This window comes from Sceloporus undulatus, chromosome 6 (genome assembly GCF_019175285.1).
Source record: "Sceloporus undulatus isolate JIND9_A2432 ecotype Alabama chromosome 6, SceUnd_v1.1, whole genome shotgun sequence".
Taxonomy (NCBI): domain Eukaryota; kingdom Metazoa; phylum Chordata; class Lepidosauria; order Squamata; family Phrynosomatidae; genus Sceloporus; species Sceloporus undulatus.
The window spans coordinates 82,877,802-82,893,988 of record NC_056527.1 but is presented as its reverse complement, the minus strand read 5'-3'; the positions used below and the strand labels follow the sequence as shown (position 1 = coordinate 82,893,988).

The following is a 16,187-nucleotide window of genomic DNA, read 5'->3' as shown; positions in this document are numbered from 1 at the left end:
CATTCCGGATCCCCCTGCAAAAGGGGAATTGTGTGTATGCTCAAGCTCCATTCAAAAGAATGGGGTTCATGCCTGTGGCATGGTGCACATGCCATTACCCCTTACGGGGCGCGTGAAGCGTTCTCCCACCGTGGATTTTAGCATATGCTGAAAACCGCGCAAGTCACACCCACGTATAATGTGGGTGCATTGTGTTGTGCAAATGCTTAAAAATCCTACTACGGCTTATTTTATGGGTATGTCTTATTTTTGGGGAAACACCGTAGTAGTATGGATTGTGTCCCCTCAGGCTCCAGATGAACAATTTATCCAGAGTTTCCCCCACCAGTAAAAGAAACACATATACTGTATTTCAACACTACCCACCCATCCCAACCTTTTTGGTCACATTGTCACTCCTGGCACAAGACTATGGCTGCTGCCACACTGCAGAATTAATGTAGTTTGATACCATTTTAACTGTCATTGCTCCATCCTTTGGAATCTTGGGATTGGTAGTTTGCTATGGCATCAGAGTTCTCTGACAGAGAAAACTAAGTAGCTCACAAAACTACAAATCCCGGAATTGCATACCATTGAGCCACGATTGTTAAAAGGGTGTCAACAACATGCATTAATTCTGCAGGGCAGATGCAGCCTAGATCACCCCCAGTTCTGGGCTTCAGGAAAAGAAGACTGTTTTTCAAGCTGGGAGGGCTTTAAACAATAGTGGAGAATAAGGTAATCTTTTTTTCTTTTCTTTTCTTTTCTTTTTGGTGGTTTGGATGCTGATGAATTGGTTACGTTTGAATTTTTAAAAAATGGTCTAGGGGCTTGAGGAGTCTGCTGGGGGATTCAGTGGACATAAAATGGCTTTCAAGGCGCTGCATGCAAGTTTGCAGTTGTAAATAGATGAATATTAGTATAAAGAAAACAGTAGACTGAAGCATTCTCCCAAAATTTATAATTATCTACTGATAAGTAAGTAGGGATATATATATACAGTATATATATATATATATATATATATATATATATATATGGGGAGAACTTTAAAAATGGCATGTCTATGTCTTTGAACTGATGTGTTGCATCCTATTCTTTCTCTCCATTTTGCTGCATGTTTATCCAACCTGTGCTTTGAGGAGCTCTTAGGGCTCTGTGTGCACTTCCCAAGTGCTCTGCGGCCACTCCAGGAAAATGAAAGAAATAAAAATTGAATGAAATTAAAGAATAAGATTATATTCTTATATATACTCCTAAACACCATTAACCTGTAAGACATAGGGTAGGCCTCTTAAGGGCTCCACTATAGAAATAAGGGCTCCACGAGTCAAAACAGCTGGAAATCCCTGCTCTAGACAATTACAGGCACCCCATGGTAAGTCTTTTAGAGGTTCTCTCACATTAATATTTTAGTAATGGAAGACAAGGGCAACTGTTGCAAAATGAAACTTTTTGCCCTTCATGTCTTTACAGCTTTTCCATTATCCTGTGACGCAAAGCAGAAAAGGTCCAGGAGCAGAATGCCAAGATGGCACTCCCGCCACACATCCCTGGTCCTGACTGTCTTCGCCCATTCACTCGCGAGTCCCTTGCAGCAATAGAGAAGCGGATTGCTGAGCAGGAAGAAAAGAAACTGAAGCACCATGAGGAGATCCATGAGGAAATAGTACCACGCAAACCCCGCAGTGACCTGGAGCAAGGGAGAAACCTTCCACTCATTTATGGGGACCCTCCACCAGAACTCCTCGGGGTAGCCCTGGAAGACTTGGACCCATTCTACAATGATCAGAAAGTAAGTTGGAAGAGATGTGTAGGAAGCGGAAAGGGAAGAACTCCATCACAAGTTGTGGTGGCATTATGGCACAGAGGTATGGAACAGCAGTGATAATATAAATCCAATGAAACCACAAGAACAATGTGTTTGTGTAATAATGGGAAGGAGCCTATCTCTACAACTTATAATGTAAATTTTTATAACTACAAAAATAAATAAGAGCAAGTATCTCACTGGAAAAATAAACAAAGGAAACTAATATGTAACAACCAACAATGTATGACCAATACCAGATCCATTTTGATAAAGCATTGGTTGTCTTTGAAGGTACAGCAGAATGTTGTAGTACACAGATGGGGAATATCACTGAGACCAAATGAGGAGCTCCTGCTGTCTAAATGGCAATGCCTTCTCCCCAACAATACATTGTTCGGTTGTTTCCAATCTTTTCACCAATCTTGTCAATTGTAAAAAGCTGAGATGTCTCTCCCAAGGCTTAGTTACTGGCAAAAATACATTGAAAGCATTGGATCCATCCTTTTTGCCTTGGATTCCTTCCCACCATAGGAATGCAGGTCTGAGGGTTGGGGGGGGGGGGAACTGAATTTGAAAAAGCCTTGTTCTGAAAATCTTTTTGCATATATCAGTCCTGACCCTGAAGTTGTTTTCTCCCAAGTCAGAGCAACGATCCATTAAGCCTCTGGTTGGCACTATCCTAATAAAGGACACTGATAATTCCCACAAACTGACTAAGTTCAGAGGAAGCCATTAGTATATAATATGGTCTCAAAGCAATTTTGCAGTGTCAAAGTATTGTTCTTTTCCAATAATTTGATAATAAGATATAATTTGCCATGGCCCATTTTAATGAGCAGTTCTGTTCCTTCTTCTTTTCTTTCCTCAGACATACATCCTTCTCAGCAAGGGAAAGGCCATTTTCCGGTTCAGTGCCACCCCTGCACTTTATATGTTGGATCCTTTTCACCCTATCCGGAGGGGTGCCATTCAAGTGCTTATACATTCATATCCTTTGCATTGTTTGAGTTGGATATGCTGTGGTATCACCAGCAGAGGAAGTTGCGGGAGTTTTGTGTTGTTATTGTTGTTGTTCTTGTTACTGTAAGACAAAATAGGGGAAGATAAAAAGTCAGTTCAATGTTTTGCAAAGGTTGCCACTTAGGGACAGGTTGGTTCCACAAGACCCAAAAGACCCTAACTCTTTCAGTACTGGGGTGAGTGAGACACACTTTTATTTTCTTCCTCATTACCATTTGCTGTTCTGTGGAGTTTATGGAAACTACTACCTCCCTGGCTCCAGCTGAATGTACTTTGAATAACTGCCAATATCTGCCAATGCCTGAAAATCTAAAAGAGGTTGGTGAGGCTCTTCTCCTTCCTGGAGGGTGGGTGGACAGAAACCAAGATGTTTCATACTGACAAATTTTATATCTGAATGACAGAATTTAACATTTATTTGAAATTCTAATTTATACTTAGCCAGCTGGCTGAGGAGCGAAGTTCTGAGTTCTCTTGCGGCCCAAGTTGGTTAAGTAATGCGGGTTATAGACCGCCCATTTGGGGCGGTCTGCGCCCCTTTCCCCGATCCGCCGCTTTTCAGGCTGCGGGGAAGCAGCAAAACGCCACTTCTCCTGCAGCCTGAAAAGGGGTGTCCCTGGGCTTCAAGCCCCAAGGACACCCGGGAGAAGGAGAAAGGGGCCGCTTGGCCCCTTTCTCTTTTAGTCCGCTGGGCGCAGCCGTCTGAAGGCTGCGCCCAGCAGACTAAACCAGGAAGGAGCTCCAAAACGGAGCTCCTTCCTGCTCCGTGTTCAGGGCGCACTAAGCGCCCTGTCGCGGAGCAAGGACGTCACGTCCGCGCTGCCCTGTCTAGAGGTGGCGTGGCCGTGACGTCCACACGGCGGCGGCCGTATGGAAGGGCCGACGCCGTTTAGTGCGTGACAAGCACGCACTAGGGTTAGGGCGGTGCGGAAGTACCGCCCTTTTGTAACCCTAGTGCGTGCTCGTCACGCACTAAAGTGCCGGTTTGTAACCGGCCTTAGTTATTTATTTTAGCTGATTAACAAAAGATCAGAGTCTTTACAAGAAGTTCAGCTGTGACCTTGCAGCTTAGATTTTTCATGGCCATGATATTTTGAGACTTGCTAGCAAAATGAAAGTTGCACCAAAGAACCTTCCGTGGTTCTCAACTATGGCATGATTACCATCAGTGAAACACAGTTGGTCAGACAAAAAGCTTTCATCACAATTGCTGGTAATTTATTCTCCCTCAATCTGTATTTCCTCCTGCAAGTGTCACATGTCATTATTATTTGTGTTTTACAGTTAGCATGACAGGAAATACATACCTAACAAAATTATTATGCCTAAATACCCTAAAGGCATCAGATTCTGTCTGATCTTCAAAGTTAAGCAGGGTTAGTTCTTGGATGGAAAGAATACTGGGTGCTGTGGGCTATATTTCAGAGGAAGGAACTGGTAAAACCACCTCAGAGTATTCCTTACCCAAGAAAACCCTATGAAATTCATGAGGTCACCATAAATCAATCAACAAGCAACCTGAAACCACATAGCAATAGTACCAGCATTTAACCACTGCAAGACGTGGCCTGTGCACGGCACAAAAAGAAACCTCCCAAAAGGGCTTCTTTTTGTGCAACAGCAGGGGTGCCATAACTGCCATGGCATGGCATTATGATGCCCCTCATACGCTGCACAGTTTTGTTGCTGCACACAGCAGACATCATCATGCGTGCCCCGTGTAAATGGGGGTGCGCCAAGATGGTGCCCAAAGCACGCGGTAGGGTTTGAAAGTGTGTGAATGCTCTGCCCAGTTCGCAGTCAGGCAAGCACAAAGTGCCCATCCGTACCACCCCATAATCACCACAGGCCCAACTGAGCTGGCTTTGGATTCCAGCCTAAGTCTTATTCTCCCTGATTTATCAAATGTCCTGGGAATTTTATCAACAAAGACTTGATGTGTTTCCTTGACTTTGTTTTCAAATTATTCAGCATGTTTATCATGATAACCATCTTAACCAACTGTGTCTTCATGGCTATGAGTGACCCACCACCATGGGCCAAGAATGTGGAGTAAGTGTTTTCATCCTTTCCCCTTTTCTTCTGCTCAGTTGTTTAAACTAGGGGTGGTGGTGGTGGAGGAAATGGGAATGAGGAGTAGAAAGAGGCAGGGAAAGTATAAAGAGGAGTAGGTACATGAAAATTTAATTCCAAGGGGAAGATGAATGGCCAGATGAAGAATCTTGTGTAAACCTAATGGAAGATATTAATGGAAGCTGTGTTTGTTCTCTGAGGAAGGTAGGGCACTTCAACTCAGAGTCAAGACAGATATAACATAACACCAAAAACTGCTTTCTCAGTTGCAGCAATAGGCGTGTGTGTGCATACAAGCCCACACTGAACGTTAGCTCAGCAATTGGTTTTCTTATCCAAGGGTGGATTAATGTGGTTAGGGTCCTGGAGCACTTCCCAAAACAGGGGCCCCTTTGACGCATGTGTGAGCTATTCTAGGAGTGGTTGCACAGAAATTAAATTAACAATAAATAAAATACAAAGAAGGTTACACAGCAGCACAAAAATCCTCATATGTGAAAAAACAACAACATCCAACCCTGCTACATCAGCAAGTCTAACAGCTTAATTTAATGCATTTTTACTCAGATGTTCATATATTGTTTGTTAGTTAGTTTATTTGATTTACATTGTGCCTTTCACCTGAATAGGACCTAGGGCAGCTCACATACGAATCAAAACAAAGTGCACCTATTAAAAATGAGTTTTCAGATCCCAGTTAAATAAGGTACTACTGTATATTAAAACACAAAATATTTTAAAAATATAGAAAATTATTTAGCAACACACAAAACACTGATGATATGAGAAACAAAAATCCATTGCAAAAAAGGACTCAGAGAACATACCTGCAAAGCTGGGTGAGTGGATGTGATTATATCAATGACAACAATATCCACAGGCCCACATAGACAAGCAGTATTTTGGAACAGAAAAGCAAGTTCTGAGAAAATCTAGAATCCAGTCATTTCTATGTTAACTAAATAAGATCCCCCAAATGACCCATGTTAACTAGTGATAAGTAAAGGTGATAAACACCTCAGTACATAAATCCTGATTACGCATGTCTGTTCAAAAGCAGGAAAGACTAGATTACTCAGGAGAAAGAATGGAAAGAATTCACCCCTTTTCTTACAATAATGATAATAATTCATTCCTTTCATTTTTCTGTTTTACCAATATCCATTCTGCCTCCCCGTTCACACATATACACAGACACACCAAGTCCCCTGAAAGCTGTAGTGGCACCCAAAAAAGAAGAAGCAAAGTATATTTGTAGGTGGGAATGCTCACATTCCTTATTGGTGGCAAACTGCAATGACAGTTTAAAAATATATATAAACTGGGGTGAGGGGAGGGATGTAAAAAGATGTTTGGGAGATTCATGCAATATGTGACCCACCCCGATGGAAATATCTGAATGCATTTCTATGCATGAGAAGTCATTCAAGTATAGACAGGAGTAAAAAAATGTGTAAGGAAAGCAGGTGGAGGAAGGATCCTTGTTCATAGGGATGCTTGTCTCCCTGGCCTTTCCTCAGAGCTGTCATCCCATTCACCAACATAGAAGATACACAGAGAAACCACACAAAAACTCCATGGCCAGAAAACACTCACAAAAACAAACCCTCATCGCCCAGTTTCTACTCGCCATTCCTGCTTCAGTGACTGCTTCAGTGAATTCTGGGTCCTGCATAGCCGTTGGAGACTCCAGTATATCCATGCATGGAAAGCAGAGGCATCAGTCCTTCCAGATGTCTTGCCTTTCTGGCTCCCTCTTTTTTTCTTTTTGTTGCTAAGCTGGTGGACTGTACTGAGCATATCTACTGTGCATGCTCAGCAGCCAGCTATTCAGGAATAGAAGAATGGCCATATTCAGTCACCCATCCAGCAAGCAATGGAAGACTTGAGAGATTCAGAAAGTAACTAGGAAGGAAAGGAATCAGGTTACATGCTTTGTATTCAGCATTGGGCCTTTTGCCAGTGAGAGGGGCCTGACGCAAATGCACCAATACAGCCATTGATAATCCAGCCCTTATTCTTTCCATCTTCTTTTGTTTCAGGAGGGAACTTCACAAAAATATCTGTTTATTTGTTGCCTTACTATTTTAAAAAATTTTACAGATCTACACCACAGTGAGGTAGAGATTTCTTACCGATATTGTGGAAGAGAAGTGCAACCCTGCCTTCATAGTCAATTGTTTCATTCAAGGACGAATGCTTTAAGGGATTTTAGGAGTTTATCAAACGGGAGGAATTTCTCTTAAATTCGAATGAAAAGAAAGTGGGGCCAGAACACATTCATTTAAACTCACTAGTTTTGCGCAATTACGTTAATGCGCATTGGGTTCAAACTGGCTTCCCATTGCCCCAAAATAGCATGCCATTGCCCGAATTTGCATGTGGCAGTCTATCACGCAATAACGTTAAACTACATGATTGCGTTCAGATTGACTTCCCATTGCCCAAATTTGCGTGTAGTGGGTTATCACGCAATAACATTAAACCCCATGATTGTGTTCAGATTGCCATTGGATTATACTTCCATTTTCCCTTGTCTGATAAACTCCTTGGAAAAACAAGCTGTAATAAACAGATACAAATGCACATTTAAAAAAAAACCCACAAAAATCTTTCATTGTTCTGCAATTAATTTTGTTTCTTTTGCCCTCTAACCCTTTGCTGTCCACAGATACACTTTTACTGGCATTTATACCTTTGAGTCTATGATCAAGATACTCGCCCGGGGATTCTGCATTGACAACTTTACATTCCTGCGAGATCCATGGAACTGGTTGGATTTCAGTGTCATCGTTATGGCGTATGTTACATTCAGGAGGAGTGGTGTGGGAAACAATCTGCAGGAAGCAAGAGAATGTTAACAGTGGAAAGAATGATTCACATATCATATGTCACTGTGTACTCCAGGAATTGGCAATTTTTCAATTTTTCACTTTCTGCTATGCTAAAAGTACAGTAATTGTAGCAGCAGAGGGGAGCAACAGAGGAGAACCATACAGGAGATTGGTGGAGGACATACATGGCAAGCTCTTCAACTCTTGCACAACAAGCTTATTCAACCTGTACATTTCTAATTAGAAATTCTTATAAAGACACCACATGCCCATTCTGAGATGTTTCCCACACCAAACAATGATCACTCCGGTGATCTCTGGTACCCAAAGAAAGCTCATAGGGTAGGCAGATGCCATTAGTAGGGAAACAAGCCCAAAGGCTGCTTGCAGACCAAACAAATTTCCAAATAATGCCTAAAAGCTCCATCATCCCATATAAAAAAGGTATGAATTATTTTTCAGTCCACAAATTGGCAAATTCCTGTTCCTGGAGTAATAGTTGACCCTTATTTACACTCCCACCCACCACCCCAAGCCCACCAAAATTGATTTACTTGAAACTGGAGGTTGCAACTGGAAATACTCCAGTCACATTTTTAATTGATATGGTCCATCCCCCAAATTGGTTTCTGCATTTGCCACAGTTGCCCACTCCTGTCCTAAGGAAAAAATAAGCTGTGGCAGTAACAAGTTCTTCAGTCTTCCCCTTAAACTTTTTTTTTTTTTTTTTGCTGTTAAAACTGAATCACATCCCATCTTTCTACATGATGCTTGTATAGACTTGTATAGATGTGTATTAGATCCTTGTACAGTGGTGCCTCGGGTTACGAAATTAATTCGTTCCGCCATTCCTTTTGTAACCCGAAAATTTTGTAACCCGAAACACTTTTCCGTTAGCACTGGAAAGCCTATAGCTGCACTTTGCAGCATTTGAATTTCGCGCCGAAATGAATTTCGTAACCCGAAAAATATTTCGTAACCCGAAACAGTTTTTGCCAATCCAACTTTTTCGTATCCCGGAAATTTCGTAACCCGATCATTTCGTATCCCGAGGCACCACTGTATAGACTTGAAGGTTTGTTACCCTGACCTCAGATTTAACGTTTCCATATTCTGGTTCCCAGACTTGTATCTCTCTGACCAGCTGATAACTATTACTGTATTTCTGCTTTTGTGAATTATCTCTTTCGTAACAGCTCCCTTGCCATCTCTTTTCTAGTTATCTTACAGAATTTGTAGATTTGGGCAACGTCTCTGCTCTACGGACGTTCCGTGTTCTCAGAGCACTTAAAACCATTACTGTCATTCCAGGTGAGTAATGGGGAAGAGGGTAGGTGTGTGTGTGTGTATGTATGTAGACATTGGCTGTTAGTGACATATGATGAACACACAAAACCACTTATATAGGTTTGTCTCTGGATTCTCTGCTCCAAAACATTCTTCTGAGAAAGTAAGCTCAATTCTATGAAAGCTCATGCGACCAACTTCTTTCTTTCAGTTACTCAAAGGTGCTACAAGATCCCTTTGTATACTAATTTTCCAGACTAACATGGCTATATCTTTGAATTCTATGCAGGTGTAGGCTATATTAACCACATAGAATGAAGTTTATGGACAATGAGCAATGGTCATGCCCTTCTGACGGTGGTACATGTAGAGTGCTGTATACAAAACTGTTATACATGTGCAACATATTGTTTACTGAGTAGCATGATGAGAATAGCATTGAGTAGCATAGCAGCAAAGTTTACAGAGCAGCATTAGACATTGAAATTGAGCAACAGGATGTCAGTGTGATGTTCTGGATTTATGTAGAAAATGTTGTTGCTGTTATTAGGTATATTAAGGTAAAATATAGTTATGTATGCATTGTGTAGTAGATGTTAGAAGGGTTATGATCTGTTGGGAGAGGGCGAGAGTGTGGAATGTTGGGAGTGAGTGATGCTTGACTAAATGTCTGAGGGGATTTTGGGAAGGATGGTGTATGACAGTTGGAGATGGCTGAGAGTGGAGTCTGTCAGAGTGACAGTTTAGGAGTTAATTTATTGGGTTCAGGAGTTTGACAGGACTGCTTTCAACTGTCTTTCCTATTCATGCAATATAATTGTTTTTTATATCAACATCAGCACTGGGAAAGGCAGCATAGAACTATTAAAATTAACAACAAATTAAGTACACCTATCCAGCCTTATGTAACTGGCCTTCCAATTCTTATTCAGTTCAAAATATAGCCCCTTGGAACAGCTGTAGCAATTAAGGGAGCTGGGGAATCTGTTTTGGTTCTAAGCTAGTAACTGTTTAAATAATGGCCTAAATCTGTGGTTCTCAACCTTTGGCTCTCCTAATGTTTTGGACTTCAACTCCCAGAAGTCCCAGCCAGCTTGCCCAAATGATCAGGGATTCCAGAAGCTGAAGTCGAAAATGCCTGGAGGCTCCAAGCTTGAGAACCACTGGCCTAGATGATGGCAAATAAACTGAAGCTTAATGAAGACAAGGCAGAGATGCTTCTGCTCATGTGAAAGCCAAATCGAGGAATGCAATTCATCCCATGCAGGATGGGATTACACTCTTCCTAGCTTTATAATTTATTTGTACTTCTGGATTCAACTCTGAATCTGGAAGCCAAAAGCTATAGTGGCCATGAGTACATTTTGAAAATTAAAGTTTACAGTGTGGAGTATCATTTTGAGTGTTGGACTATGACTCTGGAGACCAGGGTTCAAATCCTCTCGGCCATGGTAATCCACTGGGTTATCTTGGGCAAGGCACACTCTCTCAGCCTCAGAGGAAGGTAAAGGCAAACCTCCTCTGAATAAATCTTGCCGCCGCCACCCTTCGTGATAGGGCCCCGCCTTAGGTTCACAATACGTTGAAAACGTTCAAGGCACACAACAACAGCAAACCAGAGGCGCCCATTCTTGAAGATGTGTGATCTGTCCTTGATTATATCCCTTTTGATAATTGTAATGCAATTATGTAATGGCCTTTGCAGAATGTTTGGACATTTAAACTGGCCCAAAGAGCTGCGGATTGTTGATGGAGCCAGTTACAGGGAGAATATTTTGTCACAACAGCTTCACTGGCTACTTCTCTGTTTCTGGGCACAATACAATGGTTACCGTTTCTGGGCCCTTGGTATCCACTGCAGTTTGGTTCTAGGATCCCCCCCAACCCCATGGATACCAAAATCTGTGAATGCTCAAGTCACATTAAATACAATGGCATAGTAAAATGGTGTTCCTGATATTAAATGGCAAAATCAAGGTTTGCTTTTGGAATTGATATATATGTTTGGATATTTTCAAGATGTGGATGGTTGAATCTGTAGATAAAGAATCTGTGGATACAGATGGCTGGCTGTATAATTAACGATTATCGTGTTTTTTAAACAATTTTATCTGTGATTCACCTTGGGTTCCTTTCTGGGAGAAAGATGGTATAAAAATGAAATAAATAAATAAGACCCATGGTGTCCTCTTAGTAGGTGACAACTCCCCCCCCCCCCCCGAAACTTGCTGTAAGGAAAGGGCTTTTAATAGTCTGCTACTCTGTTCTTATTCCTTGTTATTTAAAATGTATATATTTTAATTGGTTTTAATTATATATATAAGTAATTATATATTTTGTCTGTTTATAATATTTTGAGCTTTTATCTGTACCTAGTTTTTGTAAATTTTTGAGACTCAGGCTCAGTGCTGGGGAAAAGGTAGGAAATAAATAAAATATGTTTTTCTCAATATATATACTATATATATATATATATATATATATATATATGTATGTATGTATATATATGATCCCTCTTGTTGCTTATAAGAAATAGCAATGACTGTTTCTCTCCCTAACCTCAACCAGGGCTAAAAACTATTGTGGGTGCCTTGATCCAGTCTGTGAAGAAGCTCTCTGATGTCATGATCCTCACAGTGTTCTGCTTGGCTGTCTTTGCTCTCATTGGGTTGCAACTTTTCATGGGGAACCTGCGGCAAAAGTGTGTCCGGTGGCCACCGTTTACCAATGACACACTGCAAGAAGTTGCCTTTGGGCTAGATAGTGATCCTTTTGGCAACACTACTCTGTATGGCAATAGCACTGGATATGATGGCGACACCATTCTGAGTAGCAATGAGACCTTTGACTGGGATGAATATATCCACAATGAAGGTAGGGCTATTAAGAGTGTTCTCTTAGGGCTTTCCCCCTCTTTGATACCTCTCCTTCCTTGCTTGCTTTCTCATGCACACCACTTCCCCATACATACTCCGTGCTTCAGTTAACAACTACAGTTATAAATTCTGAATGTCATTAATGTTTTGTTTTCAGTTTGATTCTAATCAACTCTTTTAAATTTACAAGCTTCCTCTGAAGAGCTTATGTTGCACAACATAATTAAACATTTATCACACACACATATAGTCCTTGGAAATAGGTTAGGTTAATAAGAGATGGTAACTTACCCCAAGCTACCCAATGATTTCTGTGGGTCAGGAAGGATTTTAATCTGTAAGAGCCCGAACAGACAGGCCAAAATAAAGCTGCTTCAGGTCACTTTGGAGGTATGCTGTTTAAAAGTTGCATGCTTCCTAAGAGGCCAGAAGCCACCCAAAGCCACACTGGAGCAATGCTTTGGCGCAGTTTCTGGCCTCTTAAGATGCATGTGTCATTTAAACAGCATACCTCTTAAGTGACATAAAGCAGTTTTATTTTGGCCTGTCTATTCAAGCCCTTAATCTCACTGATTGGAAAATGAGACCCAAACTGGTACTCATTATAGACCCAAGTTCTCATTAACTATCCATGTTCTTGGCTTGGAACACAGCTAGATCAGACATGGAGAGAATCACAACCACAAAAATTTTCATTTAAAAAAAATTGATTTAAAATTGATTTACTGTATATAGTCATGTATAAGTCTAGAAATGTTAGTCAAAAATTTGACCCCCAAAATCTAGGTCGACTTATCCATGGGTCAATGTAAATACTATACTTTAACTCTTGTTTAAAAAGGAACCATCCCCTGGTGAAAGGCAAGAGTGCAATCTGTCCTGGAAGCATTGGCCTCCCTTTACTCTCTCTTCCATCCAGCCATTAGTGTGAGCCAAAACAGTTATGCCTGCCTTAATTTTGTAGTCTTTTTGGGCTTTGTTTTCTTTTGTTTCATCATTTAGATCCTTTGTTGCATGTCCCTAAGTTTTACCCTTGACTTAGCCAAGGGTCATATCAAAATCCATAATTTTGTCCCCCAAAACATGCCCTTGACTTATAGTTGAGTATATATGGTACAATAGTTCTGAAGTCCAAATTTGGAAATTCTCATTTCTTCTCTTTTCTTCTCTTATTTTGTCTTTGTAAAGAGAATTTCTATTTCCTCGATGGTGCACTTGATGCTCTGCTCTGTGGGAACAGCTCAGATGCTGGGTGAGTGAGGTCTATCCCAACCATCTTTAGTGTGTAGAGGAAAATAGTTTCTTCAGGGCTCTCCCATTTTGTATCAGGCTGAAAATGTATAATTGTTTGGGATGGTGAAGTGTGTTTCTACTACTCCTATACGAATCACTGGGTTGATAGGGACAAAACCCAGATCTAAGCTAGAATATTTAGGTATTGGAATTTTTGGGGAAACTGCATATATTACAGCCATTCTTAAAGCTGGCAACAACCCTATAAGGATGATTTATATGTATAGGCTTTTGCAGAATTAATGGTGGAAAAATCCTGAGTGTAGGCTCTATGTTGATTTTAGGGGCTGGATCCTTAGTGTGACCATGATGCAATGTTGTTATCTTCATTTTCCTCTTGCCCTGTCTAATGTAGAAAATGTCCAGAGGGGTATCTTTGCATGAAAGCTGGCCGGAACCCAAACTATGGCTACACAAGCTATGACACTTTCAGCTGGGCCTTTCTTGCTCTCTTCCGCCTCATGACTCAGGACTATTGGGAGAACCTTTTCCAACTGGTAGGTTGAGGTTACCTTATTATTCTCTATTCTGGGGAGTCTTGGAATTCCATGGAAGCCCATCAGGAATTCCTCAATGAAAAGATCAGTAACAGCATAAAAAGTTTCCTAAAAGATAGTTTGGCCACCATGGCAATCTTCCCCTACAACCAGGAATTTGGAGGGAGTTTCGAGTGTGTTCGGCATTGCAATTTTACATTGAAACTCATAGTGAAACACTGAAACTTGGCCAGTGTTCTGAAATTACTAAAATATTCTGCAATATTTATGGGTTCCTGGTCAGAAAGGTTTCTGGCAGTAAAACGTTTGAAATACACCGGCTTCATATTTACACCCCACTCCCCAAATGTTCATATTATTTGCAAACTATCTGGATGCCTGTTGGGAATTCTTCACTGAGAAGATAGTGGGCAAGCTTTACTGGAAGCAATAGCATGCTTCCCTCATCCGATCCTAATTTGTCGTGTGGGGGGGGGGGGGGGGTTCAGCTGATATGGCACCTTTAGGATACCAGTCAGTATGTTTTTGAGCCTAATTTAAAAGTACCCTTTATAATCTTTAAGATTATCAATGGTCCAAAACACACTGAAGAAATAAGCCTTACAAAAGAACTTCTATTAAGAAAGGAAAGGTAGAATAACTGCCCAATTTCTTTTGACTGATAGCACAAGGAACCCCTCATCTGGAATCACTACAAAGTCTCTGCAAAGTACAGAACAATTTCATGAAGAATGAGGGTAGAGTATTGGGGGGGGAATGTTGCAGTCCAGTACTAAAATTAAATTATGGCATCCAGTACCAAAAGTGAGCCAGTTTGGTGCAGTGGTTTGAGTGCTGAACCAAGGCTCTGGAAAACCAGGATTAAAATCTCCATTCAGTCATGGAAACCCATTGGATGACCTCAGGCAAATTATACTCTCAGCCTCAGAGGAAGACAATGACAATCCCCCCGTTATAGGTACACCTTAGGGTTGCCATAAGTTGGAAATGACTTGAAATATAACAAGAGTAAAAATCACAGCCTGTTTACCAACTGGCTCTCTAAACTAAAGGAGTACAACACTTTCGCTTTAGAAAGACAATTTTTTTTACAGAAGTCAGGTGCCGCCCTCAACAAGGCAGCTGAAAAATGTTGCCTGTACTAGTCATTCTTTGCAGTTGCCTGCATCCCACTCTAGTTCTCTGGCACACAACCGAAAGCATGGCGTGGAGGAAGACACAAGTTTTCTTGTTTTTTAAAATTTGTACTGTGAAGCATTATGCAGAAAATAAAAGTAAGCAAGGGTCTCTCTCCCACTGCTCATAAGACATATTCTCTGTTCTTCCCTTGCCAAAGACAGCACAGAGGAAAACACTGGAGAAATGTTGTGTTTGTTGCCAGCTGCCCATTTCTGGGATGTGTTAGAGGATAGCAAAATGAGGTCAAATTCTATCCCACCCATTAAAATTTTCCTTCAGCCCCAATCCAGTGCAGCTTTTGGGTTTCCACAGTGTCCAACTGTCTCTATCATCTTCTCTACTTTGGCCCTCAGTCCTAGTGCAGCCATGGTTATGCGTTTGTGAAAAAGAATAATTGGCTTTAAAACATAGAGGACAAGATGGTATTAATTGCCCTGAATGCTTGGGAGAATGTAGTGTAGAAATATAGGTGTCAGATGATAACAAACCAATCTTTAAGGGAGGGCAAAATGAGAGCATTGCCCTCAAAATAAAAATTCTGGCCACAGTATAATTTTATTTCACTCACCAAATTAGTAGCATTGCTGTTGAACATAGAAAGACAGTGTAGGTTTCTGAAGAAAAGGACGAGACAAAATTTTCCAAGAAAATGCAAACACACCCAATAGAGGAGGTATAGCTGTGAATGACTATCAATGTCTCACTCTCTGCACTGCTAGGAATTTGAGGACTGAAGGGCAATTTCATTTGAAGGGACAGAATTATTAATGGGGACAATGATCCTGCACCCCATTGCTACATCCTTATAGCTATGTGTCACCAAAGATTAGGGGATATAAACTCACCAAGAAATTCCCTTGTGCATCCTCAGAGTGTTTTTATCCCTAATTGCTTACTAATAAAATTATCTCAAATTGGAGGTCAAGGCTTTCAGGCTAATAGAGTAACAAGAAACTCCTCTTCTTTCCATAGACTCTGCGAGCAGCTGGAAAAACATATATGATTTTTTTTGTCGTGATCATATTCTTGGGCTCCTTCTATCTCATTAACCTGATCCTGGCTGTGGTAGCAATGGCCTATGCTGATCAGAATGAACAAACATTGCTGGAGGAACAAGAGAAAGAGGCGGAATTCCAGCAGATGTTGGAACAGCTGAAGAAGCATCAGGAAGAACAACAAAGGCTGGTTGGTATATGTGTGTGTGTGTATGTTCCCTTTCTTCCTTACCCAGTTGCTCTGAATGTGTTGATACTGTCCGTGTGGCTCAGGATCAATTTTTTTTACAAAGTCTGTTTCTTTTTGGACACAACATCTTGAGCTATCAGAGCCTGAA

At 41.1% G+C, this 16,187-nt stretch overlaps 1 protein-coding gene across 2 annotated transcripts in view; it reads left to right on the top strand.

Moving 5' to 3' along the window:
* The first annotated feature begins 1,513 nt into the window (after positions 1–1,513).
* The window catches only part of SCN4A (sodium voltage-gated channel alpha subunit 4), a 71,667-nt gene continuing 56,993 nt past the window's right edge, over positions 1,514–16,187 (top strand). For both annotated transcript variants that reach the window (XM_042471834.1, XM_042471836.1), the window contains exons 1-9: positions 1,514–1,777; positions 2,664–2,782; positions 4,778–4,867; positions 7,560–7,688; positions 8,942–9,033; positions 11,578–11,883; positions 13,074–13,137; positions 13,534–13,675; positions 15,827–16,039. In XM_042471834.1, coding sequence (XP_042327768.1) covers positions 1,514–1,777; positions 2,664–2,782; positions 4,778–4,867; positions 7,560–7,688; positions 8,942–9,033; positions 11,578–11,883; positions 13,074–13,137; positions 13,534–13,675; positions 15,827–16,039 — 1,419 coding nt within the window. The remainder of the gene's footprint in view (positions 1,778–2,663; positions 2,783–4,777; positions 4,868–7,559; positions 7,689–8,941; positions 9,034–11,577; positions 11,884–13,073; positions 13,138–13,533; positions 13,676–15,826; positions 16,040–16,187) is intronic.